This window comes from Boleophthalmus pectinirostris, unplaced genomic scaffold (genome assembly GCF_026225935.1).
Source record: "Boleophthalmus pectinirostris isolate CB_2022bp ecotype Guang Dong unplaced genomic scaffold, ASM2622593v1 HiC_scaffold_16, whole genome shotgun sequence".
NCBI lineage: Eukaryota > Metazoa > Chordata > Actinopteri > Gobiiformes > Gobiidae > Boleophthalmus > Boleophthalmus pectinirostris.
Window position 1 is genome coordinate 17,454,724 of NW_026571095.1, and position 26,392 is coordinate 17,481,115.

At 38.7% G+C, this 26,392-nt stretch overlaps 1 protein-coding gene across 1 annotated transcript in view; it reads left to right on the forward strand.

The window, feature by feature from the left end:
• The first annotated feature begins 241 nt into the window (after window positions 1-241).
• Window positions 242-26,392, forward strand: part of LOC110173528 (vertebrate ancient opsin-like) — a 44,141-nt gene continuing 17,990 nt past the window's right edge. The window contains exons 1-2 of the mRNA XM_020939554.2: window positions 242-623; window positions 12,231-12,559. Coding sequence (XP_020795213.1) covers window positions 242-623; window positions 12,231-12,559 — 711 coding nt within the window. The remainder of the gene's footprint in view (window positions 624-12,230; window positions 12,560-26,392) is intronic.

Genomic DNA, 26,392 nt, shown 5'->3' on the forward strand with positions numbered 1-26,392 from the left:
TAATATCCAAACTGAAGACGCTCGCGGAGTGCGCTACAGTGATTTAAAGCAGGACTGAGAACAGTGGAGAACAAACACAAACTCGGCCATTCCCATTGTCCCCGTTTAGTTTAAACAACACAACAAAGTCATTAGCGTGTGCACGTGTTGGGCTTAATGTTTCTTCTCACACTCTCATCTGACACATGGCAGGCACACATTATTAAGCACCTCTCCAGGACGCAAGTGAGCCAGGACTGCTATGATCTTGTCCAACCTGAGCGACTGCGCGCAGCTCAACAGCGCTTTGTGCTCCGGAGTTGGAGCTTGGGACGGGGACGAGTTGGACGCAGTCCCCGGGGAAGGACAGTCGCTGCTCACCCCGACAGGCAATCTGGTGGTCGCCGTGTGCCTGGGCTTCATCGGGACTTTTGGCTTTGTGAACAATGTGCTGGTTCTGCTGCTGTTCTGTCGCTACAAGATGCTGCGATCACCCATCAACCTGCTGCTCGTCAACATCTCCGTGAGCGATCTGCTCGTGTGCACGCTCGGGACGCCGTTCAGCTTCGCCGCCAGCACGCAGGGACGCTGGCTGATCGGGAGAGGAGGATGCATGTGGTACGGGTTCGCCAACTCGCTCTTTGGTAAGTAGCCTAATAACACACTGTCTTTGTTTTTGGATGAGCGTTGTCAAGAGAAGCGTTATAAGGTGTGCATTAAGTTCCCATCGTCTTTTCTATGTGTTTGGGCAGTGAATGTAGTGCTTGGTAGATAAATGTTTGAACGTTGGAATCGACTCCAGAGAGGCAATTTGGCTGTGATTAGTGAGAGAAATTAAGTGCTTTCTATTTTGAAACGTTTTACGGAAACGCAGTAGGCTACAGAATTAAAACTGCGACTAAAGCCCTACAGATAACTACTGTTATGGTCCAGTCCGATGCTTCCATTGCCTGGATGAGTGGGTGTTCGCTGTGGGTAGACACGTAGTACGTGTTCAGGTAGTGCCTATAGGTGTGGAGTGCTAAACCCTGCTTCTATAATGGAACCATAGTCAAAGGTTGTGTGTCATTTATTTTGTGTAATTGAAAAAAACAATGCATGTTGTGTCTATAAAGTCCCACAAAAACGTATAAATAGTTGCACTGAAACAAGGAAAAGTGTTCAAATGTGGCTAATTGCTGCACCAGCTTACGTAGACATCTTCTCATCTGGCTATAGAAAAAAGCACCAGTAAAAAGTAACACTTTTTTAAAAGTACATTATATCCCATGGATTTAAGGCTACTTCAAATGTTCTGGTCTCTGGCACAACCTCTCCTCCGCTGTGGTTTTGAGCGACGACAGCGCGCGACTCAACAGCGCAGCTCACTGGTGCTTACAAAGTTGGTGCATGGTTCCTAATAACCTACACTTTTGTCTAATGGTATCCTGGAAGCCACTGCTGCTTTGGCTATTGGCACATATTTAGTGGCTCGGGCTGCTTGTTAGTGAACAGTTGAGTGACCACGCCTGCGGCAAGCACAGCGCCATCTCCGCTCATTGTGGCTCATTGTGGAATCATTGCGCCTCATTTGGTGGGACGTGGTGCCGCGTGGCGGGACAGGGCTCTGGTGATGCTGGTCTCGGTTAGTGAGCATGCACCTGCAGATACATCAGCGTTAGGAGCAGAATAGAAAATCACCCGGGGGACGAGAGCAATGAGAGAGGACTCTGCGGGGCTGATAAACATGCAAATGAACTAAACGACGCCACCGAGGATTCTCCGAGCGCTGGAGGAGAGCCATGGTTCTCTCAGCCAAGAAGACTAATACACTTCTGTGTCAAAGACAAACTAAAGGAGGTTGTGGTTTTGGAGGGATTTCAGATTCAAAAACAAAGTTAGGCCTAGAATATCTAGGAATCCTTGGCAATATTGGCATAATGCGTTCCTCTAATGAGTAAAGCAAAATTGTGTAGTTTCATGGATAACTTGAAGATTACAGTGCTTCAGTAAGAAAATAACACTTTTTAACAAACAAAAACAGTCAGCATAATCATATCAGAAGCCAGTGCCACGCTGTTTCAAACTGTTGTAATCTGTGTCATGCATTTTATTATTGTAGGCTGTTTTTTTAGCTTGCACAAACACCACAAACCTCAACTTATTTGAGAGCTGACATCTCATCAGTGAACCAACAATATCGCCAAAGATGTTTTTACAGACTAGTAAAATATTGAGTGCACTTCACAAACACTTACAGATCCCCATACAGCAGCTCATGGCAAACACCCATCAACTGTCAGGGCCCTATCTTATAAATGTTTCACTATGGCCTCCCTCTGTCCCGATGAGACTAGCACCTCAAACAAGCACACTCACGTTTTATCTGGACAGGCCGCTGGGGCAGATACCTATGAATACAACAGTTCAATCCATGGCTGTAGGTTAAGGTGCATGAAAGTATGGAAAAATACAACTAGAGCCTATTACGTTCTCACAGCTGTCAGTCACACTATCAGGTTCTGCTCTCTGCAAGCCACCTGCCTTCTTCACTCTCAGTTTCCATCCACAATTCAAGCATTTCTTAAACATTGCTATCGAGGAGCTATCTAAATATATAAATATAGTATAGTATAGTATAGTATAAATATTGAAATAAATGATTAAAACCAAGTTCACATAGCTCGTAGTGTGTTCAAATTAGTGCTGTCATGCGATTAAAAAAATTGAGAGATTAATTAATTATGATCTGTAATTAATTAATCTAATTAATCTCATTTTAATCTCACCTAAAAATTACTGAGAAAAGCCTTCAATTTGAGGTATTTTCATTTAAATTCATTATTACATTATTGTGGCAGATCAAAAGACTGATATAGATTTTAAAAAGTGACTTTATAAAGGCATTTATTGTTTAACAAATCTCTCCAAATTGGCTGTTGAGCCCAAGTCTCCATGAATAAGAAACTGTTTGCTGTAAAGTAGCAAAGACTAATAATAACTTTTGTCTACTTAAAGACAATAAAAAGTCCAGTCTTTCCTTAACCATATTCAAAATATTATTGATAGAGAAATGCTTTATATATGAGATCACTGGTTTTAGTCCTTGTTTTAGTCCTGGTTTAGACCTGCTTTAGTCCTACTTTAGTCCTAGTTTAGTCCTGGAATGGATTAATCCTGTTTTAGTCCTGGTGCTAGTTCTGGTTTAGTCCTGGTTTAGACCTGGTTTAGACCTGGTTTTAGTTCTGTTTTAGTTCTGGTTTAGTCCTGGTTTTGTCCTGGTTTAGACCTGGTTTTAGTTCTGGTTTTAGTTCTGGCGAGAAAACACGGTCCACACGAGGTGCGTCGGTGTCCGCGCAGTAACTACGGAAGAAAACGTGGTCCGTGCATTCTGAGGTTAATGACGATGATGAAGGTGTGTGTTTGTTTGTGTTTGTGTGTGTTTGTGTGCGTGTCCCCTCATGTGGCAGGTCACTATAGGACAGTAGTGCAGACATCATGAGCCTATGCAGGTTGTTTTCACCAGTGACATTTAAGTTGTAGGCGATATTATATTTGTTATTTTCTTTTATTTTTCACGTCGGGAGAATAATTTCCAAGACACGAATGTGTTTTTACCTGTGCACTGCTGCCTCTGTTCTACTGGCTCTTCGACCTCGTCCATTATGTGACTGACGCCGCCAACGTTAACATGACGTTTACATCGCTCTTACTGCGCGCGTTTTGTGTGTGTGTGTTGTTGTTGTGTTCCAACAACACATAAAAACAGGTTTTAGAATAAAGCAACTCGCATACAGAAACACTAAAGTTAGAGATTAAAAATGAGATTAACGCGATTAAAAAACATAACGCACTAAATATGACTGTAATTAATTAATCGCAATTAACGCGATAATTTGACACCCCTAGTTCAAATCTAATCCACTTTATTTCTATAGCACATTTCATAAACAAAGACTGTTCCCAAAGTGCTGCACATAGAGAAATAATACAACTGAATACAATAAAAACAAAAACAACATAGAAAAAACTAATAAATACAACAGTGAAATAGATCCATAAAACAATATAGTTAAGGTGACAGTTAAACTCTTAATGTCATTGCTGATCCATCCTTGTAAAGCTGAACATGAAACATGAGAGGATATGGTACTGTACATACCAATGGCAGTTCTTAAGAACTTTAGCATCGGAGCAGTAACTACAAAAGTACAAACAAAACCAGCAAGCTTTTCCTCCTTGTCATTTGTCACCAGGCTCATCTGTATGTGAATTCCTTTGTGCTAGGCCTATTGTTAAAGTTTCACAAAGTGTGCCCAACTTAATCAAAACGCATTTCCACTCACTTAGAGCCAGTCAAAACTTTTAAAATACAAAAACATTCTTGAGCATGCTTTTTGACATTCTACAGCTGGCATAGGATGTAATTTCCAAAACAGAATTACAGTGAAAAGAGAAAGCTAGTAATAATATGCAGTATCCCAGTGTACTCTCTTATAATATCCACTGTCTCATTAACTCAAGTGTTGCGCCGCGATTAAGCTCCATCTGAAACACATTGTCCACAAGGAGCCAATTTATAAAACTCTTTTTGACAGGACTTGCTTCTCTGTGCGGAAACAAGCTGCATACTGTATGTATGAGGGATAGGAGAGATAGCTTACAGACATTGTTAAAGCGTTCATTGGTTATGGATGAGTAATTCCTGAATGGGCTCATAAAAAACAAGGCACAGACGGAAAGAGGGAGGGTCAGGGACTGGAGGAGAGGAAGTCGTTGTCTGGATGAATAATGGCGAGGTGTTCAGGCAAGAAATGACAACATCTCCGTCTTCAGGAAAGAACTACTCAACTTGTCACTGCGTTTAAGTGGAGAAGCCAGGATTGAATGACAACAAGAAAGCAATACAATCATTATAACATATTTGTGTCAGCTTTCATATAAAACATCAGTTTAAATGTGGAAGCATTTCAGGGGTCGAGAGAGAGCACCCAATGCAATACTTTTCAGACAACACATTTATAAGTTTATAAAAGTGTACTCCAATTTAAAACAGAATCTGGTTCACCCAAAGGACAAAACCCCAAGCCACAAACAAAGCAATGTGGTCTACTCTGTTTGGTGTAGCGAAGGTTGCAGTGAGCATTATATTGGAGAAACAAAACAGAAACTCCATAAGACAATGTACCAACACCAGAGTCAGAGCAGCATGGGACCCCAGATTGCCGAACATCTCCATCTCAAAGTGACCAACCGCTCCCTTGAGGATAGTGAGGTACAGATCTGAGCCAAAGAAAAGAAATGGTTTGAGAGGGGAGTTAAAGACAGTCCATCTTTGAACAGGACTGGGGACTTAGACATCATCTATTTAAATCCATTTCTCGTATTGACGACTCCATCCTCAGACCAAAATTAAAGCAGGGAAAACAATAGGGATAGACATTATGTTAATAGATGCAAGAGCAGAGCACCAATCAGGGGCCTAACACCTATGCTAATATGACTCAGGCACATTTCAAACTTTGTGTAGTTCAATAGACCTATAGCCAACAAACAGAAACTGTAAACACTTAGGTGTGGTAGTTTAAGTGTATTTTCATTGTGTAGTCAGCTCCTCCCTTCAGACAGATATAAGGCAGTATCCACCAGCAATTTGACCAAAACTGAAGAATCTGCTTGGATGAGCTGTGAAATGTCTTTACTCAAAAATATTTGCCCAGCTGACAGAATTATACTTTCTTTTGCTAAATTTATACTCAGTTTACAGCCAAACTTATTCTGATGAGCAAATGGTGGTTAAAACCTTATTTTATCTCTATTAAGTGGAACTATTTTCCCACACAAACAAAAAACAAACTACTTCCAAACAAACACATTTTATTGCTATAGATCTCATATGTATGAAATCAATATATTTGGATACTGCTTGTTTATGAATCCTATTTTTACTCTGTGGAGCGACGGTGACTTGACCTTGCACTGCTTGAGCCCACTCAGCTGCATCCTCCACTCTGAACATCCCAGCGCCCACAATCATTTTGCACACTTCTCAGTTTGAAGCAGATATGGTCACAAGGGGGTGCTACAACAAGTAACTTGCACAACATTTCATAAAGTCAGAATAAAACAGGTGTTCCTAAACATTTCATGCAGGACCCCCAACATAACCATGCAACATGTCTACAAACCCCATTGAAAAATAAAACTGAAGTCAGCAAAACATTTTAAATCTGTTTTAATAGTAAAGTAGTTTGTTGTGCTATTTGACCTACTTTCAAAAAAATATATTAAATAAAGTATCCCAGCCCCCAACTGGAATCACTGATATAAAATATTGAAAGAAAGGCTGTGTATTAATCAAACAGTTAGCATCCAGTAATACTGACAACCAACAGAAGTCTCAAGCGGCAATTAAGGTTAGGCCTCTCATGAACATCATTAATATATGAAAGCTGGAACAAAATATTTTTCAATTTCTTTGTAAAAGAGGAAAGAGTTGAGCCGTAGAAGATTGAATACGTGACTTCTATGGCTAATTATTGGTTGATTCTGTTATGTATCTGTTGCAGCTCAGGCCTTTTAATGATACTGTCTATTAAAAGGTGGGTTACTGGGACTGTCTTGCTTTTTTGTTTTTGTGTCAGTGACATTGTTAGATATCGCTGTATATCTCTAGCAATATATCGTGATTCAAATTGTGTTATCATGACAGGTTTAATTATGGTCCTCAACCCCAATAAACCATTTGTTTGCCCATGCGAATATGAAACACGGACAGATTTATTATGAAAAGTCTAGATTTGATTTGATTTAGATTTTAGAAAAGTAGCAGTAGAGCCATACACACCTTAACTATATCCCAGTCTTTCGGTATGCACAGTTGCACATGCTGGTCTTGGCATCACCTGGCTGGGTTGAAGTTAATTTGTCATGAGTGGAGGGAGCAATGGGGAGAAAGAGGCCGAACAATAGCACACTCTGGCAGAAAGGTCAACCAGATAATGAGCCTGTCTCATAAATAAACAAGCACAACATACTGACGCAGTATGTTGGATGCATGTCTAGTTTGATCATTCTTCCGCCACATTGTAGTCTTGAATATTTCATGTAGTCTACATCTGTATGCACAAGTGTCAATATATCAATATTTGTTTTTATTTGTTAACAGCATGTATGGTACCCACATGATGTAAGAAGAACCATTCTATTATGTTTGGCCATAGTACCTTGAGAATGCTCTAGTGGGATTGGGCTTGGCTAGTATTGGGATGGGAGAGCACTGGAATACCAGGTGCCGTAGTGGGGCGGCAGTACCTCTAATGCATATTTGTGTCCTTTGCAAGACACTTCACTCATATTGCTAATGGTTGAATGTAGTTTGTGAGTTTGGGGGGCTTCCTTCCTTCTCTACTCCAGGGCAGCTGTGGCTATAATTAGTTTACCACCAAGCATGGAGTGAATGAAGAATGCACAACAATGTAAGGCAACTTAAAGCAACTGAGTTTGTGAGGAACAAGAAAATGAACTATTGTGCTTGTGCGTAGTGATAAAGATGTGCATGTGTATCTAATGCTGAGTGGATGGAGTAGAAGAAGCCAGAGTATTATGTGCTGCTGTTGTGGACCAGCTGAGGGGGCAAGTGGCCATTGGAGGGAAGTGAAGGGGATGAGATTGTGCCGTTGCCGTGACGAGGGGAAGGAAGAGCAAGAGGGTTCTGCTGCTGGACTGGTCCTGCTCTTGAGATAGAGATGCACTTCTGTTGTGCTGGTGATTGTGGGGAGAAGGGGAGAAAGTATTTGCTGACATCCATGGTTTTAACACAAAGCTAAATGCTCTTAAGGACAATGAAAACACAAGGTGAAGTTAACAGATGGGGATTTAGTTTTAGAAGTTTTAGTTAACAGATGGGGATCAGTAAAAAAAAAATAAATAAATAAATAGATATAATCAGGGGAGTGGACATGGGTGGGCAAAAAGCTTGGTTGTCCCAGACCTTCTTCCTTTTAAAGGGCTCATATTACACTATTTTTCTTTCCTCCTCACAAACATTCTTCTCTCAGTTTCAGCCCTAGAATTGCCAATGTCTGCTGAATAAAAGGTAAAAGGTAGCTGGTAACTTGGAAACTACAGCTTCATGACATCACAAAGTGGAACAGAACATTTTGAACTTTTAAGATGTAGACAGACTAATATTGCAGGATTACTCAAACATATGTGAATTATACAAACACAACTCTTGACACTGTATGTTTTTGATGAGGTAACAACATTATAACATTGCCTAAAGCTGACAAGAGTAAATTTCATGTCATATAGGACCTTTCATGTATATTAGAGGGAGGCACATGAGAGGCTACTGGATTTATGAGCTATTATTTGAAAATATATGTACATCCTACAAATCTTGCATTAAGCTACTAGTAGATCTAATGTTATAATTGTAGAGTAAAGAACTGGGGTTTGGTTTAGAGACTATTTCAATCTCATATTTTTCATTCACAGCATTTTCCTGGATGTATTATCACAGACAGGATTTGCCTCTTTTTGATCCCAGACATTATCAGATCAGAAGAAGTTTTCTTTTGGGAATATTAGATTCTGTAGCTTCTTTTGATCCTCTAGACCTGTACAGTGAGGCTGGCTTGTGTTTGATTTGAGATATAAGTTACATTTGAAAGTTTTATACGGCATTGTTTCACAGGAAAAAGTTGTTCTCTAACTGTGTGTTATGATGACTGAGTATGCAGTTAAAAAGGTTACAGTTGTCGTTGTAGAATATTAAGTTTTATCTCTGAACTGTTTTGTGTAAGAGTCCCAAGAAGAGAGCTGTTAATTAGCTTTGCAATTTGAAGCGACATCGTGGTGGATCGTCTTTCAGAGGCAGATAAGGAGGCAGAGACGGTGAGAAAACATCAGCAATTTCAGAGATGCTTATCAGTGTTTCACCTGAGCCCAAACCAGGATTTATGTAACAATCAAGTGACTGTTAAAACCAAGCTGCTGTAATTATGGACCTTTGAAAACTGAAGGCATATTTTAAACTAGCATGCAATGGGAAAAGGTGATTAAAAATGGGGAACATTTGTGAAAGAAAGTTTTCAGGTTACATATGTCCATATCATCTCAGATACTGCAGCCCTTTTGGTGGGTCTGCAACATTCCCTGAGGATGTGATGCTAATTGTAGGCACTGTTCTGTCTGATGCCTGCTAGACCTTCATCTGAGTTTTGTTTTAACACAATCTGATCAGTAAGAGCTTAGCTGGAACCACAACAGGTGAGCTGATGTATGCTGTTAAAAAGTCCCTCTCAAATAGCATTACAATCACAAATTCATCTTTTTGTTGAAAATCAAACACCTAAACAGTACCACAAACACTCACAGGCTCCTGAAAATGTTGCTTAAATCCATTTTGTATTTTTTTCTTAAATCTTGAAACTTTATTGGTAGTTAATGTGCAATTTATCACCATGGAAACCAATGAACATTCTATCATAGAGATAAATGTAGAACACCCCCTGCATGATTGGTCACACTGCAGTTTTAGTCTTTACTCTATTAAGCCTGAATTTCATCCACATTCTTCTTCTGCTTTGGGTTAGCAGGAGAAGAACTTAACATTTGGTTTAGTCCTTAAAATCAAATCTGGTTTAGCCCAAGTTTAGACCAGGAATAGTCTTGTTATAGACCTGGTTTAGATCAAGTGGTTCTTGGAATGAAGTGTTATTTCAGAACAAATATTTCTCAAATCCACTACACAAGTCTGTGTAGTTCAAAAACTGCTCAAAAGATTCATGCAAAAAAGATGGTCACTAAGATGGTCACTAGATGGTCATAATCACAAAATTGTTATTTATTTATTATATAGCAGATAATAATGTTGTGTTTGGTGTAGAATCTTCTAAACTTCAGTTATATGACTATATGAAAAATGCCATCCAACTTTGGCAAAAAATACTGGCAGTAATAAATTGAGAAAAACTAAATCTTCTTATAGGACACCTACAGTTTTGTCAGATTAATTTTCTTTCACTTTTAAGATTCATGTAAAACAACCAGTGTAATCCCAAACCCACTCCTCCTTTATAGTACTTTATTTCACATTATTGCACGATGACAAGCCAGACATGTGGTAGACTTTGGACCACCTGTTGGGAAGATACAGCCAATAGAAAAATCCCTCACAGAGAAAGCCTGAGAGAACATAAAGGGACTTAACCAGGACAGAAGTCCCAGCAGCTTTTGTTGTTAGGGATTGGTTGCTATAGTGATTGTGCCCAGATCAAACACAACCATAGGGGGTGGTAGTAAACTGGTGTTGACATTTTTATATTGCTCTAACAAACTAATAAAAGCCGGAATCTCAGCAGTCTGTCCCCCACAACATTGCAACATAAGTGTAATATCTGGAGGCAACTGAGAAACAGAGTACAGTGCAAAGAAAATAGTGCAAAAAGAAAAAGTATATCCGACATAGTGACAGTGCAAGATAAGTGCATGACTAGTTAAAGTTAAAGGTGCACTATGTAACTTTTCTGATGAAAGGCCCATCACCAACCATGGAGATGTTATTGTTTTGCCTATATAGAATGTTCCAAGGTATAGCATTAAACATATCTATCTCCATGACAAGCCGGTTATGCCAGGGTCATTTAAATGCCATACTATGGAACATTTTTGGCAAAGCAATAACATCTCCAAAGAGACAAGCATGTAGTGGATCTTACATAGTGCACCTTCTTAGCAGTAATATGCAAATGTTTTTAATTGCAATGAAGCTTAACAGCCCCACCCACCTTCAAGTGTGTTAACTGTCTATTACTTAAAAGGCACAAATATCAACTCTATACACATACACACCCCTATACACATACATACACACACACATATACACACACACACATACACATACACACCCCTACACACATACACATACATACACATACACATACACATACACATACACATACATACATACATATACACATACATTGAACATAAGGTTTTAATTGTTGATTAGCCTTTAGTAAATGTTCATACTCTTTTTAAAGTAAAGCAAATTTTTTAGTGTGGTAAGTGTGGTGAATGTAAACAGAAGTTCATTGAATATGTTCCGTCCAAACCTTGTACAGAAGGCATAATTTTTCCTGATGGAGTGTGGTCTCTGCAGACACAGTGCAGTCTCACAGCATTAGCAGTATTAGAACAGAGGCTGACTGCTCAGCCCAGGCACAAACTGTGTTAGGAAACTGTATGAACAGGTGCACCTCTCCACCTCTGCCTCCTGCCCAGCCATTTCTCTGTTACACACAAACTTTAAATACTCCTGGGGAAGGCTTTGGCTTAACTCCAAAACAACTCTGCCTGTAATTCCATTTTTCAATTTTTCTCCTTGTGGTCTCTTTAAAGTTGATTGGGTTAAGGCAATCAAACTGTTGTCAAGAGTGATTTACCAGCAGGAGTGCAGTATCTGCTAAGTAAAGGGTGACTCTTCAAAAACAATAAACCTGCTTGGCTCATTACAAATGCTCCCAGTGTGGGAACAGCAATGTTCAGCCAGTCTCACAAGACAATAACACAAGCCAAAATTTTAAGGGAAGTCATTTGAAGGCCATTATTTACTAGACAATATAATAACTTTTTATTTTTATAACCATTTTAGAGCCATCTTTGTTTTGTCCAATTTCATGTAGTCAAATTTTTCCCATAAACATTAACATTTCAGAGGAATTTATCCTGCTATTAATAACATTATTTTCCTTCTTTTTATGCATTTCAAACCCACCAATTAAACGGCTTGTTTCTGTTGGGTATTCTGGCTTACTGCAGCCTCCAAAAGCCTCAATAAAAATACTTATAAATCCCCTTTAAATGAATAAAGTGTGTGCTTGTTAAATTGGGGAGTGGGGACATCTTTGCACTAACTAGGTTCATGGTTCAATCCCCACTGTGATCGTTTATATCACCAGTTTTACAACTGTTTTACAACTAGTTTTACAGTCAATTTTACAACTGACTGCTTATGCCCTGCTTGTGCTTATCCTGGTATACATGGGTTTCAGAAAGATAAAAACGCTGCCATAGCAATTATCTATTCAAACAAAATACTCAGTCTTTTGAATGGTAAAAAGCCCGCAAAATGGTGCCTATAGAAATTCATGTGAATGAAGCCTATGAATTGGTCCTGCCACCTGCAAAAGCAAAAATCAATAGCTGTGTTTAAATAGCACTTCAGCTTGTATTAACAGTGTTCATGGTCTACTCTGTCTTAGGCATCGTGTCCCTCATCTCCCTGGCTGTCCTGTCCTATGAGCGCTACAGCACTATGATGGCCCCTACAGAGGCAGACCCATCCAACTACAGGAAGATCTCATTGGGCATTGCACTCACCTGGCTCTACTCCCTGGTCTGGACCCTGCCCCCGCTCTTCGGCTGGAGCAACTATGGGCCAGAGGGTCCTGGGACCACCTGCTCCGTGGACTGGACGGCTAAGACGGCCAACAGCATGTCCTACATCATCTGCCTGTTCATCTTTTGCCTTATCGTGCCATTTCTGGTCATTGTGTTCTGCTATGGGAAGCTCTTGTGCGCCATCAGGCAGGTAAGGCCACACTATTTAGTTTAATTTGATTTTTATGGCAAATATTTACACTGGTATGACTTGTTAATTCAAAGCTCAGTGCACCTGAGGGGAGAGAAAAGTAATAGACATTTTAACACAGTATGCAACAACAAACTTAGTCAGCACAAAGCACCCTGGAGTTCCTCTTTGTGATGACTTTGTATTAAACGCCACTGCTTAAGTATGGGTATGATTTATTTATAGTAAAGCATGTCTGAAACTCAGCAAATTATAATTTTTTTTTAATCTAGAAATCAAGTTTAAAAAGTTGAGACATTGTTTAAAATGATGGTGAAATGGAAATGTGCAACTTAAAATATAATAATACTTAAATAATGTCCCAACTTTAATTAAAATATAATAAAATAAATGTAGTTAGATGTAAAACTGAAACCTTCTCAGATGTTTTATACTATCATCACTTTAAGAATGTCTGTTCAGCAAATACTCACATCTAAGAGATGAGACCAGGAACAAGATTCTTAAGAAATCTCCAGACACAACTCAACTTAATAACAAGGCAATATTGACAGTGAAATTTAAACATCAGGAGCAGAGCTTTTGGCCTAGAAACAGGAGTGCTGTTGGGGACATCCTGTGCACATATTTGCCATTGCTAGTGTCTGTCTAGCATTATCACAGCAGAACACCTCAGTCAAAGGTTCAGGAGTTTAATTTGACAAATTTATCATGGATCCAAAACTTAATTCTCTCATTTTATACCTACAGAATGCACACGTGAAAATGTTTCCTCTCCAATTTTGAAACACACAAAGTAATTCCCCCATTTATCTTAAAGTGAAATATAGTTACCTCAGCCCATGGTTTAGCATAGACACAAGGGGAGGATAGTAGGCTTTCAACACTTTGTAAGTGTAATGTGTAGAAAATGTTTTAATGCAGTTTTAATGAACTGCATTGTATAATACTGCAGAGTTAAAACACAGACGTAACCACATTTCACTGATAGCAGAGTGAGGCTTTTCATGGGAATGGCCTTATTCTTTGTGTCATTTCAGAGCAACTGAAAAATTCATTGTATTTATGTTATCTTTTTCCTCTGAAATATGTTATGTTGACCCAAAGCAAATCACTCTAATGTTGACAATTTCAGTTTTCAGGAAGAAGCCCTGAACAAATAAGATTATTCATGAATGAAAATAAAACATTGTTATTATCTGATTCTATAGACCATTTTAGTGCATTCATTTTCCACAGTTACATTCATAAAAACCAAAGTCTGTTGAAGCCACTTGAACCATTTTGAGGTGAGGCCAAACTTTGCTTTGAGAACAAGACATTTTTGAACTGGAACAAGAATTAGTCTGACCTTATGCACTGTCATCTTAACAGCACAATGCTAGTCCAACCATTCAAACCATCCCACACATCACTGAAGCCAAAACAATTATATAAAAGTCCATAAACGTTTCTCAAACGTGTGAATGGTTCTTTATAGAGGTCATGGCGCACAGATCAATGGGTTTTGCTCTGGTAAAAATGAAAATGTGAACTATTTTCTGTGGCTGTGTTTTGTCCTCTGACTGACAGGCTAGAAGGATATGAATGGAGACAGCGTGGATGGCACTGCTCTCCTGGGAAACAGCATTAAAATGCACTCTTGCTCAGTTTGCCAGTTCAAGTCCCAAAGCAATTTTTCCAAGATTACAACTCACTCCATCTGCATCATGTCTACTCACATAAACATGAGCCTTGCCTACAGATGCTCAGCTGCTTAATAACTGTTATGTAAACATAACTAAATTTGAGCAATGCGACAACAAACAAATAAGGGGTGGGTTTTATTGACCAAAAACATCAACAAAATCTCAATTTATATTTTAGCAAATCCATTTAGAAATGTGCATAAGTGTGCTTGTCTTGAGAGGTTCAAGTATTGCACAATAAGTGAATAGGGTGAAATACAAAACACAAAAATAAAGAAAAATATCACCTTATACCCTTGTTTGGAAGATTATTACTACAACAACTTTTCTGCATCTTTTTCATTATACCCAATAGTGTGATTTTCTATAAATCCATTTCAATATTAACTTAGAGTCAACACATCTCTCTCACCTCAGTAATCATACTTAGCTCAATTTGGACAACTCTCTACATCTCTTTTTTTTTTTTTTTTTTTTTTGGTGACATTAAATCCTTACATGATTTCCTTGTCCTTGGATGCACTAGTTTTACCTCTGCACAGGATTACATGAGCAAGTCCTCCTAGAACATTTGAGTGTCTCCTCAAATCCATAATAAAGTCTTGAGTCATATTACGCACTACAAATATCGTTAGCGGAGGAGAGGCTAGTCTGAAATAGAGGTGAGCTACTTGAACGAAACAAAAACTCGCTTAGGCCAATGTCATTTGAAAGTGGTGCTTGTGTCCTTTTATTTTTGGATTATTATGTGGTAGACTATTCTGGTGCCTGCTAATTTTCATAACTAAATTTGGGATAACTAAATTTAACTGGTCTTAAATGTGCACTGTGCAACTTTTGGTTGGGGATCTGTCACCTTTTTGTTTTCATGGATATGTCAACGCTCTGTTTGGAATGTCCCATAGCATGACAGCTACCCTTTGTAATTAGATTGACAGAGCCACTCCGGATGTATTCTCACCCCACTACTAGATGCTATCTACATTACTTCTGTCTGATAGTGTGACTGCTTGACCTGACAGAAGAAGACCAGAGGGCACAGGTGAGGCTGAACAAAGGCCTGGTGTGGGAAGGGGGGGGGGGGGGGGGGGGCATCTGCTTTGTTGTAACAAACAATAAAATAAACTTACAGATGGTAGCTTTAATTTGGCTAGAATATATATATATATATATATATATATATATATATAGGGCAGTGGAGAGCTGGGGGTGGGCAAGAGAGAGCTAGCACATTAAATCACAGTAGGTCAAGTGTGTGATAAACGTTTATGAAGACCAATCACTTGATTTGAGTTTGCTCCCAACCTGCACCCCCAAGACATACTTCAGGGCTGCAATGTAAAGCAATGTGCAGAAGCAACGTACTGATGCCAAATTTTCTCAAAACTTGAGGCTCTTCTATAGAACTCCATTGAATTTGCTCCGGCCCAGTGATCTCAATGGGCAAAGACATGAACCAAATAAAGTGATATGAGTAAATTAACATGATAAAAATATGTTTATGCAGATATACACTATGCCGCCACTGCCAAGGAATACTTTAAATGGAGCATTCTACCTATTGTGCAGATTCGGGTGGGAAGAACTGAAGGGCCCGAACAAAACCCACCATGACACAAGAAGAAAAAACTCCACACATGGTCTCATGAATTCTGGAGTCAAACCCAAGACCTTCTTGATGTGAAGCTTAAGTGCTATCGACTCACAGTATTTGGCTGGAACACTGGTAAACTACTAAAGCAAATGTCTCAAGATGTGAAACAAAGAAAGCCTTCCAACATTGCAGAGCGTTATTTTCTTACCTCTTCATGGTCCATAGTTGTGACAAAGAGTGTTTTCATTAACGCCCAAGCACTGGAGGAGAACATTGAAGAGCTGCAATATAAAACAAGATACAAAGCTCGAGGGGTCACTGCTGCCATGTGTCCTTATTGCCTCTTCTTGATGAGAGGAAATTGAGAGTGGAGTTGAGAGAAAGTGAGTTGTCCCTTGTGTTTTTATCAGGGAACATTGAAGTGATAGCATGTGCTCAAACCCGTCTCTCAGAGAACTGTCTTGTACAACATTCATGGAGTCGCTTAACCTTTGGGACTGAAAATTGCTACTTCGTGGGACCCAAAACACATTTGACTTTGAAGTGGTTCAATCTTTAATTTTTATTCAAATGTGGTGACTGAAAAATTATTTGTAGCAGTCAGCATAATTCAAAACACATGGAACCAAAATAATTGTGCTCACCAAAGCTCAAGGATGAACCTTTATGTGTGTTCTGAATGTAGGGGACAGAACTTCAATGTTGTTGACAAAATGGAACTTTTTCATTCAGTGGGAAAGGACATGCATATTCATAGTACAATCTCACATAAATTAGTTTAAAAAGTTTGCTTTAGCTATTATTGATGTTGATTTGTTGGCTATTTGGCTATTTAGAACATTGATTTTGTGTACTTTTACTAGTAATATTGCTTTTTGTTTTCTTTTAAAAATATAAAAAGATGCAAACAACCTTAACCTAAAAACTACTTTTATGGACATTTTGCTATGTATATCGTATAGCCCTGAACTACTGCATTCTTTGTGTCCAGGTTAATAGGCTTCAGTGGGAGCAAGGCCCTCTTTTAATGTACACTAACAACTGAGGTTTATAAATCCTGGACAAAAGACCAAGAAGAAATTATTTGGCGGCTTTCTCATTTTTTTAGGAAGATGAGTAAAGGCCTTGTAGGGCATCAACAAAGCACAAAGGATGCATAAATATTATAAGATTACTATAATAATATAATGCTATAACACTCACCCACATGGTCCACACACAATACAAATGGATTAGATAACCAATAGTTTCCGCAACACATCATCACATCCGTACCCTTGGACCAGGCTCATTACATGAGCATGCTCTCTGTGGATCTTTCTTGCCGTCCTTTCAAGTACAACAATATTTCTATAACGTCCTGAAGGCTGAGTGGCAGTATGGTAGAGAAGACAGGAGCTTGGGGAACGAGGGAGCGTGGAGGAGGTAAGGAAAGAGAGGAGGAGATGAAAGACGGAGAGTGCTAAGGCTGCTGCTGTCGGGGGTCTTCATTTTTATGTAGGCCCAAATCAAATCGAAGTGACCTTGTGCTGGTCATGAAGTAATTTCATTGGTCATAAGATGTTTTTTTTTTTTCTTTCAACTTGCCCATGGCCGTTGGTAATTTCATGACCCGGTATCTCATTATCCAAAAATAGATCACGAGTGCTCTAGAGGGGACCTTTATGTAAATTAGCGGCTGCACTTCAGATTAAGAAATTACACTTATGCCTCCACCTATAGTTGCTGTCATACATAGTATAGCTTTGAAGAATTTTGCCGACCTATTTTATGAGAAGCTGTAGATCTAAGAAATGCACTCATTTGGAGAGACGGGGGGCCGGGGACTGAGGTCGTACTTTTATTGCTCATAGCTTTCCTCCATCTGCTGTTTTGATGGAACACACAAACAAAAGTTCAAAAACTATTTGTCATGTTCTGCTTTGTTGTGGAAGAGTCCCGTAGATGTAAAATAAACATACAGAGGACACAGAATTATTTTATTCTGAACTAACTAGCAGAGGCAAAAATCCCGAACATATTGCGTATAACAGTAAGCTGAAACCCAGAACAATATAAAAGGACCATGTGACTTTTAAAAGCCTGTCTTTATCTATCACAATTCTAACCACAGTTCTAGCTTAAAAATAAAGCAAATAATAATAATATCTATGTATAACTGTAGTATTTTCAGTCATAATTGAAATTAACTGAAAACTCTGAACTGAAAAGGCTCCTAAATGTCTATTACTCATGAGCACAAATTATGTTAGTTTTTCCATAATTTCCCCACGCATTCCCCTCTGATACTGAACTTTCTAATCAGGGAAACACAGGCACACAACGTCGACACTTCAACCTGACAGACGGACCCCAAGAGTGAACACAGAGCCAGAGGATGAGGAGCAGCTGTGAAAACACTTGTTGGCTTCTTGGACTGAAAATTACAGACACTCCTCCCCACAGAACAGCTCTGAACTACAAGTGTTTGCCTCACTGTACTGGCCACTTCTTGCTTTTTCATTTTATTTCCCCCTATCTCCCTTATTTCCTTTGCTGGACCTCTTCACACTGAATACTAATTGTTTTCCTGGTGGCATACTTTCCCAAATCTGTGCCCAATTTGAATACAATCTCTGTTTCAGTCTGCTCCTGTTGTGATGTTTCCTTTCCGTCAGAACAGTGTGTTTGCTCACAGAATAATGTGCCATTATCGTCAATCTTCTTCACCTTGCCTGTCTCAGTTGCCATTATCACTTCACCACCCACAGCGAGCCTCCAAAGAATCCAACACAGAAAACATGGTGATTTTACATAACAATGATATTATGGATGCAGTCAAAACATGTAAAAACTTGTGAAAACAATACAAACAAAGCAGGGCAAAAAACTGCTCTACATCTTGAGAGGAATGAGAGAAAATTACACAATGAAATTTAGACAAAGCCTAAAAAAGTGGCTGGAAGTTTTCTATATGGCAATAGGTAATATTCACTGGAGTATTTCAGTTTGTGGCAGTTTGACAATTTTGGCAATTTGGTAATCTTGTATCAAAAATACAGTGGTTGAATAGGTTGAGTTCACAACAGAGATCGACACATATATATATTTTCTTAATTTCATGGCCAATGCTGACACTGATTAGCCAGGCTGGCTCCACCTAGTGCCTCCGCTCAATTTCATTTCTCTCCAGTGACTCGGTCAGGAATCAGAATACACTAGACTGTTTGCAAAACCCCAGAAGTGCAAGTTCTGGCACCAGTTCATCAGCGAAGAGCCATAAGTTCTGTGTTGGCAATGATTCCGGAGATCGAGGATTTAAAGCCAGAACAAAGAGAATGTTCAGTGAGTTTTATCAAGGGGAAAGATTATTGCCCTTCTTCCTACAGGATTTGGGAAAAGCTTAATATACCAGTTAGCTCCTTTAGCGGCACATTACATACGTCACAACCAAAGCGATTGGTTAAATGAAAAAAAGTACACGCCTACTGTCGAGCGAACAAATTCTAACACTGTGAGGTCAGACGGTTTCTATGAAGTGAAACTGGCTGATAAATCAGGCTAGACACTGATTGTTTAGAATCCAAAGAAACCGTTGGCCGATAAACTCAAATAAAGTGTTATATATGTAAAGTTAAGGTTAAGGTACACGTTATTGTCCCTATAGGGAAAATATTATCATTTAGGCAGCAGGTCAGTCAAAACAAAATATCAGAATTTGCTGGAGACTAAAGGCCGAAAGCTGAAAATTTGCAAGAAAAGTCCAACCTTATACAAAAATGTTGAACCTTATCATTACTTGTCAGGGAATGGCATTACTTTCTGAAGCTATTATGAAAATATTTCCATTTGGTTTATTTATGCTCAGACTGAGGGCTGAGAAGATGTTGGACTTTGCATCAGTTTCTGTTTAATGTGGATTGACCCAATAGTTACAGAGATATTAACCATAAACCAGGTCAACAGATCTGCAATCTGATCTGTAAACAGCAAATTCCACTATAACATTATTATTAGTATTGCTATTATATTATCAAATACTCACTAATCTCTCCTCACCTGTCCATTATGCCTGATGATTTGGTAATCCAACTTGTCACTATAGAATAACTAAATTTTTAGACCCAATAAAAGCCAAGTCTCTGGAAAGAAGTAACATTTTTACTGAAGTGCAGAGCGCGTAATTGCAGGTTTCTTAATAATTTAAGCAGACAGTCTCTCTCTAGTGTTTAAAACAGTTCAGACAGATCGATATTGATGAAACACAACAAACCACAGAGAATGTTAATAACACTTTGGTTCAAACGAGACACCCAAAGTTGGACATGACCAGCAATTACAAGTACTTGTCTACTTTGGTTTTGAATTGTTGAAAACCTGGCATCCACAAACTGTTTGGTAGTCTGAGTGCAGTATTGCTTTAAAGAGCTTAGAAACATTTCCCTTGTACTGGTTAGTTTGGTGGGATCGTATGTATACTTATATCAAACAAACTGAGAAGAAAAGTAAAAAATTCCACAAAATAAATCTTTTTAAAGGTTGTATGGAGGATTTTTTTTGTTTTTTTGTTTCAAGTTGTCAATGATAGCTATATAGAGATGCAGTAGCCTTGTAATTATGATGACCAAAAAAAGAGAATAAAAATTCATCAACTCTGACGTGGTAGGGCCAGCTAAACATTTGCCAATAGATAACGACATTGCCTCGTTATCTGTTAGCTGACAGGCTGTCAATCAATCTCCCTACGTTTCTAGCGTAACTGACCTGCCTGCGCGCTGCCGGTACGTGGTTTACGTACGCCTGTCACGCAGTCCACAGACGCAAGACGCACAGACGCTTTTACTCCACCAACGCAACAGTTCTTAGCGGCTTTTTTTGACCTATTCTTCCTCGCAGTTAGCACAAAGTTTGTTGCAATGGCAGACAAGAATCCAGGAGCAGTTCGCCGCAAAAGAAAGTCCGTTTTTGAGGTCGCTGAAAGAAGAAGACAAGGGGAAAAGCAGCGAAGCCAAACTAAGGTGATTCTTGTAGATTCATTCCAGCGATGGCGCGACTGAAGCAGACGCAGGGTCTAAAGACTGACGCATTGGTCGCCAAATTACTCCTGGACAGGTAACTTCTGCTTATTATGAAAACGTACTTTATTTCCAAGAGCTAGTCAAACGTTTTTCAGGACACGAAAGCGATATCCTATGTCTGAAAACGTAATTTTCAAGCAAAGAAAGAGTCCGCTTGCTGCTGCGTGTTGTAGCTAGTTCATTCGCACTGAATCTCCGCGCAACCTTCTCTGCACCCCTTTCCTACTCCTGTCCCCGCTGCCCGTTCCGCTCTTCCCCCTTCTCCTCACTTCTACGGGCACGGAATCTCCGCGCACCGCTCCCCTCTCCTCTCTCCTCTCTCCTCTCTCCCTGCTCCGCTCTTCTACCCGCTCCTCACTTCTCCGTCTTGCCTAACCAACACTGTAGTTAGTTGTTTACAAGTCATGTGCAGCGCACCGGCTGTAAATAAACCTGTTTCTGGCGTAAAGAGGAGGCGGGAGAAGGCGTTTCTACGTAGGGAGCTGTAGGGGAGGGGGGGTGGTTTCACGCATGCGCAACATTTGAAAAAGGACAAACAGTCGCTGGATTTCTCGTTCCTTGGAAAATCCTCTATACAACCTTTAAGTAATTTTACTAACTACACCCAAGTTAAATGATTAGTCTGACATCTACTCTAATGAAACAATCAAGAAATTATTGAATTTGGTTGTCAAACTAGTGCATTTATATGTGCAGCATAGCTCTATCTCAAGGAAATACCACACAGTTGACACGTACAGTTTTACTTCCTCTTGAACTGTGCCATTCACAGCAATTAAAATGCAAATTTATTTTACACAAGGTGAACTTTTATGGAGTAAGAAAGCTGTCAAAAATATCCGAGCGCGTAAAATAGAAATCCGTGCGTATTTGGGAAATCCGTGCATATTTGGCTGTAGTTGCGCATAAAATAAATATTTGTAAACTCTCAAATGACTCCAGTCGTACATAAAATATATTGTGTGTATTTTATCCATCAGAATACGAATTGAAAAATGACGACGTCATAAATTACAATCACAAAATGAAAATTTACGATTACGCTTTCATCAGTACGAATACGAATTCACAGACGGAACTTTACTGTCAAAAATACGTCATCACTTCACAGACATTGTTCATCGAGCAGAAGAAACATCGATCAAGATCAAGACTGCGCAGCTCAAGTTTGTAGCAGAGGGTAAAAAGAGTAATAGCACAAGAAGCTACAACAGCGACCAACAAGTGGGTTAATTAAAATCTATTGTAAAAATGTCTTGAATTCGGGAACCAAACGCTGCTGTATAATATTGTGTAGAAACACCTCCTTTGAACGGGAAATTGCACCTATATGTTAGATAACATAGTGGTAGCCAGTTGGCTAACATCCGACGTAACGTTATCCCAGGGCTAATTAACAAATATCAGGTTCTATGTATGTTTAGATTAAAACATTCACGGCTACAGCCACAGCGAGCATCAGCCAGTCTTCACTTCAAGCTGCATTTCTTGCATGAAATGCCACCAAAAGTTCCTCGGGACGTTGAAATGTCCCAGTTTACGCCAAACACTACCAAACTGTCATGGTTACGACGTCACAGCCAATGAAATGTTACACATTACAGTTTAATGCAGCTTCCAGCAACATTTAATGTTCGTGTTTACAGGCAACACCTTGGTATGTTTACAGTATTTACCAGTAAGTATAACGTCACCGTGACGTGGATGGATTTGCTAATTATAACCCATTGTCTGAAATGCAGCTGAGATGAAGACTGGCTGATGCTCGCTGTGGCTGTAGTCATGAATGTTTTAATCTAAACATACATAGAACCTGATATTTGTTAATTAGCCCTGGGATAACGTTACGTCTGATGTTAGCCAACTGGCTACCATATTTCAATTATCAATTTCAATTTGAGAGTTTTACAAATATTTATTTTATGCGCAACTACAGCCAAATACGCACGGATTTCTATTTTATGCGCACAAATATTTTTGACAGCTTTCTTACTCTATAAACTTTGACCAAACTTGAACATCAATGCCAGATAGTATTAAGAAATCTGCAAAGAAAGAATGTAAAAAAAATAATAATTTCTTGAAGCATGGCCCTGGCAGTTGCTCAGTTGAGTGTTCATTCCCTGCATCAGCGCACCTTCACTGAATCCTTTCATTGTGTCCTTCGGCAAAACAGGAATCTAGTTTTGTCTCTGACAAGGTTTAAAGAGAAAATGCACACATTGTAAACTCTCATCAGCATGCAGGATTCAAAAGGTTGAATATTATATTAGAGCAAGAAAAAGGACAGCACATCTATACTAGTATTAGTTCCCAAGTCTTCATCGGACATGACTTGTCTCCAATAAACACATGTGAATGAGTTCATATAATTGGAGTTATTCTGTGTTGTAAAGCTCCTTTGTGCCAAAGGGAGTAGAAATGCAGAAATAGTACTTACCATTTGCCGATTTGTTACTAATTAAAATGCCAGAGGAAAATAGCTAAATAGTGAATGCTAATGAGTAATATTAGTTTAATGAGTGCCCTGGCAACATTTTAAACACAGAAATCTTGAGTCACTACAGCAGTCAGAAAAACCTATGTTTTTACAATTATAGCTTTAACTTTCTTTTATGATGCGTAATTAGAGTTTCTGTATAACTGTTGAAGATTATGGCATCTGTCAGCATTCAAACTAAAAATAATTACAAAATGCTTTCTGTCACAAGGGTTTCCTTGCCTCCCGTGTGGAAATTTGTTCTCTGTATTTGCTTAAAGCTTTACAGTACATCGCTGCATCCTCCATTCCCAGGCAGCATTTGTCTCCAAAGTGGGACAACAAGGCCTAAAAATATCGAGCCCAATTTTCCACTTAATATGGCTTTCATGTCGACACACCAAAGAATAAATGAGACAGGCGTCCTCATCAAAGTTAACACTAAATGGTTTTGCTCACCGCCTTGACACCTTCTTAATCTGTATGAAAAACACGTCACACCCTCAAATGTATCCACAGAGAAATCATATCAGAGATGGCAGAATACAGAGAATTACCAATAATTTTCTTGAATCAATCTAATCAATGTAGTCGTTGGACTCTGTGAAAAGGCAAACGTGTCAAGAAAATGAATGATCTTACTTTATACCACAGACGGCACACTTTGTATGAAATTTTCCTGACTTTGATAAGAAGTGAAGTGGAACACAGCTCAGGGCGAGATTAGAGGAGTTTGTGAGCTCATGTGATCTGGTTTAGGCCTGTCACCATAATTACTAAAGCAACTTATCGTTCTATAGTATGCAGTATGGAGCAGTATAGTATGGTAAGCCATAGATGAAGCACTCATTTTGGGGGTCGAGAGTGATCATGGGTAGTTTTCTTTATCGGACCTGATCTGATTTTATATTATTTTTTTATTTTTTTTCTGTATGATTACATTTGAGTAATTTAAATTAAGTTGAATGAATAACTTCACAGACTCATTATAGATACAAACTAACAGCTGTTGCAGTTCTAACAATATTGTATCTTCAGAATAGTTTTTGGAATAATCTTACTTTGAGTTCTTGTGTTTTTATTAGTTTGAATATGATGGTTTGTATATTTTTATATTAAAATTGCCTTCAGCCATATATTGCACTTGAACACGTGTTATTGTGACAGGCCTCTGTTTTAATTAAACTTAAGTCCATCATATTTTTTGGTCAGAGAGAATGTAAAATCTAATTTAATATAGATAAATACAATAAAGATTCTATGCCTGAGTAGCACCTCAGTGGGCAAAAACAGTCCAAACAGTCTGAGCCCTGTAGAAACATTGTCTACAAATGCTTTTGGTGCTTTTCAATTAGTCAGCCTTGGTAATTAAAATGGCAGTGGTGAATGTGGAATTTGTTCATTGTTTTGAGGAAATTAATGAAACTTTTTTGAAGACTTTATCAGCATTACAAAAACTTTTTTCAAAACTGCAGTAAAATGAAATGTTCTATGCAGTTTTAATAATCTCCGAAGAGATGACTCGCCAAGCAACAATTCAGAGTTTATATAGTACTATGTCTACAATGACCAATAATTCTAATCGAACTCATTTCTAAGATATTTTGGGTACTACTTTGTAATACACCTTAATAAGCATTAATAAAGCATAAAAAAAGACTCACAATGAGTCTTCAATGATCAGCTAGATTATAAAGAATGATTCAGGCTTAGTAACTACTTCATTAAAAGGCTCATATTACTCATATTGTTTCTCTGTTATAATGTTTCCACATCAAAAACCTTGAGTTGTGTTTTGTTTCATTAGCACATAAACACCACATATTTAGGCTGAGTTCTTCTCTCAAACTGAAAACAGTGTCTCTACTGAGCAAAAGGTGAAAGGTTGAAAATTACCATTACATGACATCACAAAGTGGAACAGAGCATTTGGGCTTTGGAGATATATTTTTAAACTATTTGTTCGTTATGAATTCTGTCTTTGTTCAAGCTTAAGTTAATTAAGATGTAATTATTTTAGTAGTGTTATCCCATTTAACGTATCTGTTTTTGATTCTAAAAACTTTGAAGTATAACAAAACTCTGGTGTTGTTGAGTAGCTCTTTCCCAGCTGCTGTGCTCAGGTTGTGCTTTGGCCCTGCAGTCTGAAGCCTAATTGGAGCATTTGAATTTGTAGATCCCTCCCGACAGTCTGTCTGTACAAAACATAAGCCCCATTGTTGTCACTCACTCAGACTGCATTGCTGATGTGTTCATTCAATCGACAGCAGGCATTGTGCAGTTATGCATAGGCTCTAGATTTGAAGAGGCCGTCTGCCACTAAAAAGAGTACGTGTCCCAGGTCTGCACTCTCATCTGTTTGCTTCAGGGTTATAAATCCTGCATAGGCACATAATGTGTCCTTATTTGGCAAATTCATCTCCTTGTTTTGCAGAGATTAACAGGCTTGGTGACATGTTTTATTATGGCATCTGTTATGAATGGATAAAGTAAATCTTTCAAAGTTGGTGTCTTAAAAGTGGAAAAAGTTGCCAAGCATTGGTATTTAATCATTTATGAGTGTGTAAGCTGTAATGGCAAGATGGAGGGATAGAAATTTCAAATAAAAAAATCTGAAGAAAAAAAAACAACACCTGCATCTATCTCCCTAAAATGTCAAATAATTACACGGTCAAATCTTAAAATAGCTGATTTAAATCCTCACTACCTAAATCCAGTGCAACCTCTGCATCTCAGCTAATAAATTCTGCAGGTTCTGAGCTTTCACATAAGGCCTGTACATACTGTATACTGAGAATGAGAAAAATGTGTATATGTTCTCTATATGCAGGATAAAGCACTGGCAGCACAGGTTCATATGTGATGTTTTTTTCACCAGCACTGGAGGCTGCTGTTCATTTAAAAGCATCTTCACATACCCTCTGAAAAGGTCCCAAAGTCCCAAAGGTCCACATATGCAAATGATGTGTAGTTTCTTGTCTAATTTGTACTACATTAAAATAGAGGTAATTAATA